The sequence below is a fragment of the Sesamum indicum genome, linkage group LG10 (assembly GCF_026168435.1).
Source record: "Sesamum indicum cultivar Baizhima isolate 11 linkage group LG10, ASM2616843v1, whole genome shotgun sequence".
In the NCBI taxonomy this organism is placed as follows: Eukaryota; Viridiplantae; Streptophyta; class Magnoliopsida; order Lamiales; family Pedaliaceae; genus Sesamum; species Sesamum indicum.
In genome coordinates, this window is record NC_142666.1 from 18708621 (window position 1) to 18716261 (window position 7641).

General features: G+C 32.9%; 1 protein-coding gene and 1 non-coding gene across 2 annotated transcripts; one reads left to right on the plus strand and one right to left on the minus strand.

The window, feature by feature from the left end:
* The first annotated feature begins 714 nt into the window (after positions 1 to 714).
* On the plus strand, positions 715 to 1018 carry LOC148786755 (signal recognition particle RNA). The gene has a single exon (XR_016062140.1).
* A 173-nt stretch (positions 1019 to 1191) lies between these two features.
* On the minus strand, positions 1192 to 3681 carry LOC105171701 (1-aminocyclopropane-1-carboxylate oxidase homolog 1). The gene is made up of 3 exons (XM_011092896.3): positions 2879 to 3681; positions 1795 to 2119; positions 1192 to 1710 (listed from the first exon to the last, which is right to left on the minus strand). The coding sequence occupies exons 1-3, from the start codon at positions 3409 to 3411 to the stop codon at positions 1462 to 1464; spliced, it is 1107 nt and encodes a 368-aa protein (XP_011091198.2). The 5' UTR covers positions 3412 to 3681; the 3' UTR covers positions 1192 to 1461.
* Between the last annotated feature and the right edge of the window lie 3960 nt (positions 3682 to 7641).

Consider the following 7641-nt stretch of genomic DNA (forward strand, 5'->3'; position numbering starts at 1 on the left):
TAAATTAAAATTAATTTTATATATAATTTTTTTTAAAAAAAAAAAAGCAGCGGCGGCGTCGTCGCCGCCGCTGCTGAAGAGGAGGGCCGGCGCCCTCCTCACCATGGGCGACGGCCGTCGCCCAATGCAGCAAGGGCAACGGCCGTCGCCCATCATCTGGGCGACGCGGTCGCCCATCCAGCGAGGGCGACCGCGTCTCCATTTCTGGGCGACGCCGGCCGCCCAGATCTGGGCGGCCGGCGTCGCCCAAATGGGCGCCGGGGGAGGGAAGGGGAGGGGGAGGATAGGGGAGGGGGGAGGGAAGGGGGGGTTTGGAGGTGGAAGGGGTGGGGGAGGGGGGAAGAAGATGGAGGTGGGGGTGGGGGTGGGGGGATATGGGGTATAATTGTTATTTTTTAATTTTTTTTATAAATTATAATTATATGTATTATAAATATATGTTAAAAATTATAAATTAAAATAATTATATATTAATAAGCCTAGTTGACCAGTTTGACTAGAAGGGTATTTTAGTCATTGTTTCTAAAAAAATAGATTCAAATTGACCAGCGGGCTGTGTGATTATTTATTGGTAATCTAGGGGTGATTTTTGATATTAAAAATTTCATAAGGGGGTTTTTGATATTTTGTTATATCACAGGGGGGCAAAATGGATTTAACCCGATAATCAAGTATCAGATGTATTGATAAGCAAGCAGACTGCAAATGTTGTTCGCTGAGCTCAGTTGCTTGGGCTTGTAACCCAAGTGGGGGCAACAAGGTGGTTGGACATTGAGGTAGTCTAATTAGTTGGGTCATAGGTGGCTAATTACTGGCTTGCCCGTTCCAAGCAGTGAGTTAGGCTATGTGGTTCAAGTGAAGATTTGGATTTCATGACTCTTAAAGTGGAGGGTAATGCGTCAGGTTGGCTTCACAGAGCAGCGAAACCTTCCGCTCTTTGCAGTGGAAGGATAACAGGTTGGTGCTCCCTTGGTCCACATAAACTAGTTGGGCTGGCCCTAATTGAACAATCACCTTTTTTTGTTTTTATTTTAATGATGATTTTGTTAATAAAACAGATGAGGTTTATGTATTCTTATAAATTCATCAATTGCATGTATATGCCATAAACATGTTGATCATTTTATAAGGCTTAATAATTTGATTGGACTACTTTTATAAACAAAAGGTGATTCTTTTTCTCTGTCTGCATAACCACATGTTAACTTGAGATTAGACAATCTAATTTTCGTCGATTCTTACATCCTTGTCTTTACAAGAATAGAGACTCCCATTATTGCAAAACCCCTTCCCATCACAATTATTAGTCCAGAAACACTCACACTTTAAATGACACCCACATTCACATACAAATTTGCACGTTTCCCATTCTTACGCGTACAATGTGACAGGGAAATAACTTAATTTAGCGGACTCCATGAATTCAGCTCAGGTGACGGTGACTTGATATCCATTCCCATCTCACACCTTGTAATAATCAAGAGCCCTATAATCCTCCAGACTACTGGTGAAGAACTTCGCTACATAATCACTAATTGCAACCTTTTTGTACATGGCCGGATTTTCTTCTGATATCAGCTCCTCAATTGGGCCATAAACCTTATCACCATTCACAGGTCCTGAGAAAAAACACGCCACAGAGATTCGTGGTCCGATGCTGGTGGCTATGGCTCTGTGCTCATTGCTCCTGAATTTCCCGTTTGATACCAACTGCGCCAATTTAGTAGAGAAATCAGCAACAAAACTGAGAAGAATTGAAGCCAAAACAGAAATCAAGAATGTATATGTACATACCTGGAGAAGATCGCCGATGTTTATCACTAAACCTCCTGGAACGGGTTGAATGTCAAGCCACTGGTCCTGATACAAAACCTGGAGGCCACTGACTATTTGTTTTTGCAGAAGAATTGTGAGGAATCCAGCATCAGAATGCTTGCTTGTCCCCATGGTCAGTTCTGGCTCAGGGCACGCCGGATAATAGTGGCAGTGGAGGCGGTGTCCCCGAGAGCATTCCATATTTTTCAGGTGATCAGTTCCGAGACCAAGAACCTCCGACAGTAGCCCGAGCAGTATATTTCCCAGGATTGCGACATGTTTTGAGTATTCAAGAGCTGAGTCCCTGAGGATCAAGTTACCGGAGTATGAACATGATAACGTTCAACTATGGGATTTTGTGTGAACCGCTTGAAAAATTAACTTAATATTTACTAATAAAATGTAAAAGTTGGTAGAAAATAGCTTATAACTTTTAGTTAAAATTAACTTAATTTAAGCTATTTAAGTAAAAACTATAAAACAAAAACCTTCTTTTCACCTATTTTCCTCAATAAATTGACAAAAAACTTAAAATAAGTGTTCTCAACCACACCCTCCTTGTTTAGTTTGCAAACCAAATTCTTAACTATCCTAATAAGTCCCATCAGCCTTTGGGATGTATATAAGCTTTCAGATAAGAACTAGCTTTACAATCAGAATAATTGAGACGGCGCACCAAGGATGAACATATAGTTGGAGGTAGGGAGCTAGTCCATGCTAAATTTGAGACCTTTGGTTAAAAAAACTTATTCGATCTTGGTCACATCAAGTTTAAATTTCTTTTTATCTGATACAATTTAGAATTCGACACGAGTTTGAGTCACATAATTAAAAATGATGAACCGTGCGTAAACATATTGAGTTACTTCAACTGAACTAGTGCACGGTAGGTAAGCCTATTATTCCATCTTGGCTTGTTTAGTATTCAAACTAGATTGAAATATAATAAGATCGTGTAAATTAAAGTTTAATGTTAACTTACTCAGCTCAAGCAAAACGAAGAAAGGAAAAAAGAGAGAGAGGGTATAGAATAGGAATAAGTTCCATAGGAAAGTGATTATACCTGCAACAAGCAGGCAATTCGTCGTGATTAATCTGATCAGGGTCCGAAAACGAGATGGTCAAGGTATCCCTCCAGCTAGCAGTTCTTGACATAAACAGATCATAACTGCTGTAAAATCTTGCTCCTCTTGTCTGATCCCTGGAATAATATTTCTTTTTCTCCTCAACATCCTGCTCATTGAATTTCCGGATGCCATCAATCATCCCATCAAGCACAGTTAGAGGAATCCCATGATTCACCACCTGGAAAAACCCCCAGCTTTCTGAGGCAATCCTTACTTCTTCAAGAACCCGCTTCCGCCTATCAGTGTCCTGGATTCCACTCAGATCAATCACAGGAACTTGAACCTGAGTCTTTTTGCCTGTCAACTCTTGAGCCAGCTCCTCAGATGGCCTCACGAAGATCCTGGGAATTTTCAGCAATCCGGAATCTGTCAGGCCTTTTACACCAGCTTTTGTTTCATCAAACGACCTTAGCATTTGCATTCTGTCATAGCCTTGTTCCTCTGATGGAACATCAATTCTTCCAGCCATCTGTAGGTGTAGTGATACCAGAAATTTTGTGCTAATCTGATCACTCTCACTATATTGAAACTGGACTTAAGCATCTGAAGGCGATTTGGATCTGTATGAATAGAGTAGCACCTGTCAGAGGGCCCTGTTGCGTGTATTAAAAAACAGAGAATCAGTGGGCACTTCTTGACTTTACTCGGCCATGATTCCAAACTATTGACTTTTTGTGCGTTTAATCTACTTCACAGAATCACAGTATTATTTTGTACTTGAAATTAGGTCATATTTATCACATGTCTCAATTTAGGTCAAGTGATTTTGATTTTTTTATATTTTGATTTATTCCAAAACTAGATTAAATTATCCAATGTTCAATTTGAATTAAAGAAATATTCATGAAGATCGATAGACACTCGTTTGGAAGATCAATAAACATATTTCTTGGTACACTTTAAAATACATGTAAAAAGATCAAGTGACTTGATTCGGCCAGTGTTTAATTCTATTAAAATTCGATTTCTAACAGTTAAATGAGATGAAAAATAAATATTTTTTAACAAATCAATAAAATCCAATAATTAAAAATTATAATATATTCTATATATTCGACTTGATATATTTTCAAGATTCACATAATAAGTTACTCCAAATGAATGGACCAATTAGAAATTCACTGACTCACCTAAAAATTAATTTGCAGATTTTTCGAACATGGAAACAATGTAATCCAACAAAGTTGAAAGTAGCAGACCACTAAAGAGCTTTCATGGAGACAAAATTTGTTTCGTTATTATTTCTTGACGAGAAAAACGGGAAATTGCTAAGACCTGCCCCTGAAGTTGGTGCTAAAATATTCCACAAGTTATGAATTAATTAAGGTAATGCATGCAGTCTCAATCAAATTGTTGTTCAAAGACACCCACATATAAATATATATATATTATGTTGTCAATATTTGATATGGTTGATGAATCATGCATGGTTTGAGAATTGATGTGATTTGTGGTTGGAATGTTGGAAAGTGATGTGATTGTTTAGACTTTTGAATATGGTAACACAAAAAACGTGGTGCTTTGTGTTGCACAACAATGTCATGGATGTTGTGAATTAATTTGTAATCGGTGTCATGGTCGAGGGGTATTGTTGCCAGAAAACAAAGAGTGGGGAAGGGAATGAGGAATTTGTACAAGGACCTTCATAAATTATGGTGAAAGAAAAATATTAGTATAATTAATTTGGAAATATTAGTCCAAAAATTATAGCAAATGTAGTCACTACCAAAAAAAAAAAAAAAAAAAAGATAAGTGGCAAAAAGACTAGGTGACAATTTTAATATTGTCATCAATTATATATATTTAGTGGCAAAAATATTCATTTTGTCACAATAATAAATTTCATGATTTTATTATTACTATTGTTTTGCACAAAGTGTTGGTAGCAAAATTAGTGACAAAAAATGTATTCAAAGTTGTCACTAAAGACAATTAGTGATGTATTGTGATGACCTAGTGACAATAAATAATAGTTGTCACTATATTATGTTGTCACCAAATTGTCACTATATATTTAGTGACAATTTTATACAAAATATTTTTCACTAATAATTATAAAGTGACAAGATAAAAGTTATTGTCGCTTACTATATATTTGTGATAACTTAAAAATTATCACTTGATATTTTATTACTAATATTATATTTTCTTGTAGTAAGTCTTTTCTTGCTCCGGCATTAAACTAATGTCCCAACCCAAGTGATTGTCGTGAGACCGTTAACTAGTGAACTTTTAAAGGAGAAATCATCACATGGCGCTCATGTGCATGCAGTAAAAAGTCCAACCAACTTCTATAGCAGTAAAAAGAATTTCTAAACTGTAAATCGTCTGCTTATCCTCTAGAAGTTCTTCCGAATTCTTCCTGTGCTGAGGGCAATCCTGACCAAATAAACTAAAAGAAATGGAAAAATTAATTTTCATTCTGTAACTCAGGAGGTGGCAATTTTTATCTTGAACGGATGAATTTTTATAATTTCGTTCTGCAATTTTAAAAATTGATCATTTTGGTCAATTTTTGCTGTAAAAAATACATGTGTCTGGAACGTGATCTTTAAAATTGAGGCTTTCCAATCATGGGAGATCAAAATTGTCAAATTATTAAAGTTACAAAATTAAATTATAAAAATTAATTCGTGTAGGACCAAAATTATTGTCCCTTATGTTAGAGGATGAAAATTGCAATTTTCAGACAAAAGATGACTTGACAGCCAAATATATTGGGTGTTTTTGTGAGGTGAGAAGATGACATATGGCCAATTAGATTAAGTTTAATTCAAATATTTGTTATAGAAAGCATTTGTACCTTAGTCCACCCTACAAAAACTTACCAACTACTACCAATTGAACTATCAATACAAATTGCTATTAATCGTTACATATACTATAGAATTTAAAATATAAAATATAAATTCTTATATCTACCAAGTATTTATGGATTTACTGTATCCAAACATCATAAAAGAGTTAATATATATATATATAATAAGTATCTAAATTAATTTATATTAAAAGTTCTAAATAAATAATTGTGTATAAACTATGAAATATTTAATATATTAGTATGATAAAAATCAATATATATAAGTTGTTTTAAGTGTATAAAATTATAACATGTTAATTAATTTGATAGATAGAGATATAATATACAATAATAAATTTAAAAAAATAAAAAATCATTATGTAAATACATAAAATTTAGCATATATAATTTTTCAAAATATATATTTTTTCTGTTAGGATTTTATTATTAAGATAAATATCAATATTAATAATATTCTTCTTAATAGTAAAAGAAAAATATATTATTAAATCTCAATATTTTCAGGTTTACTTTTTCTATAATTTTTAGTAATATTAATATCAATTTTATAGTAAAATACTTGTAGATATATAGATCATAGAAGATGGTTGAGCACAAAAGACATACAGTGGTTAAAGCTCAAGTAGCATTTGTAGTCGTAGGTGACTAGTTTTCAAATCCCTGGGCAATAAATTGATTAAAAACTCTAAATCCGTAAATTGAAGAACTTATTTAATAAAGGTCATACTTAAAGAACTAAAATAAATAATAAATAAGGTTAAAAGGACGAAAAAAATTATTTTTTTCTTCTTCTTATTTTTTAATTTCATATATATATATATAATATTATATTATTATCTTTTTCATCACCACTTTTTTATAAATTTAATTATTAAAACTTATTATTTTGTAAAGCATTTAATTAAATAAAAAATATATATGTATTAGAAGACTACTAATTTTTATCAGCCGTAACAAGATTGTACACAAACTTAATAAGGATAAGAATTTTATATTATCAAAGTTAACTAATAGTCATGAAAATTTTATTGTCTTATCAATTTTTTAATATTTAAATTTACCTCTTATTTTTTTTTTAAAAATAAACTTGGGTTAGAATAGTAAATTACTTCTTAATTCATATTTTTCTTTCAACTCACTGCTCCGTAATTTTCTCATCCATTCTCCATATTTTTTTTCCACACAAACTCTCATATATTTAATAAAGCCACAATTACGATTATTTTTTCTCTCACCTTACCTCTATTTTTTCTTTTGCACCAACTTCTTTCTTTTTTCTCAACTCACACTACAATTTTGTCGTTTCACTTAATGCTGTATATGTATTAAAATTTATCAAAATACATATATAATTTAAATATATTGATTAATATGTATTAATATTTTGAGTAAATTACATTGACACCCCTTAATTAATGTTAGGCTAGTTTAAACAAACACCCCTAGCTTTTGCAAAATTACAGCTACACCCCTTGGGGGCGTTAATTAGTATGTTAGTGTAATATTTTTCAGGGGGTATTTGTGTAAGTTTTGCATTTAAATAGGAAGTATAATTGTAATTACAACTATAATCTCTGCTGGCATAGCTGTACTTTTGTAAAAAAAAAAAAAGAGAGTATTTTCTTTGTACTTTGGCGTAATATCGAAGAGTGTTTATATTATTTACCATATCATTTTTATCGTAATTGTTTTTATTTGATCATGTATTGCGTGTATGTGACTGCTATAGTGTTATATAAAGTATAGCCACAGCATTAAAGTAATTTTATTGTTACGACATTTGTCATTAATTATCAATTATAAGAACTTATATGTAATTCTTGTATTGCTAATTTTCTATGATGAAGATACTTAGAATTCTTGATGGACTTGTAAAAA

Bases quoted from the DNA above. Each gene is read 5' to 3' on its own strand.
- LOC105171701 (XM_011092896.3), bottom strand. From the start codon at position 3,411: ATGGCTGGAAGAATTGATGTTCCATCAGAGGAACAAGGCTATGACAGA. The intron at 2,120-2,878 runs GTATAATCACTT...CTTGATCCTCAG, and splicing joins GAATTGCCTGCTTGTTGCAG to GGACTCAGCTCTTGAATACT. The intron at 1,711-1,794 runs GTATGTACATAT...AAATTGGCGCAG, and splicing joins ACATCGGCGATCTTCTCCAG to TTGGTATCAAACGGGAAATT.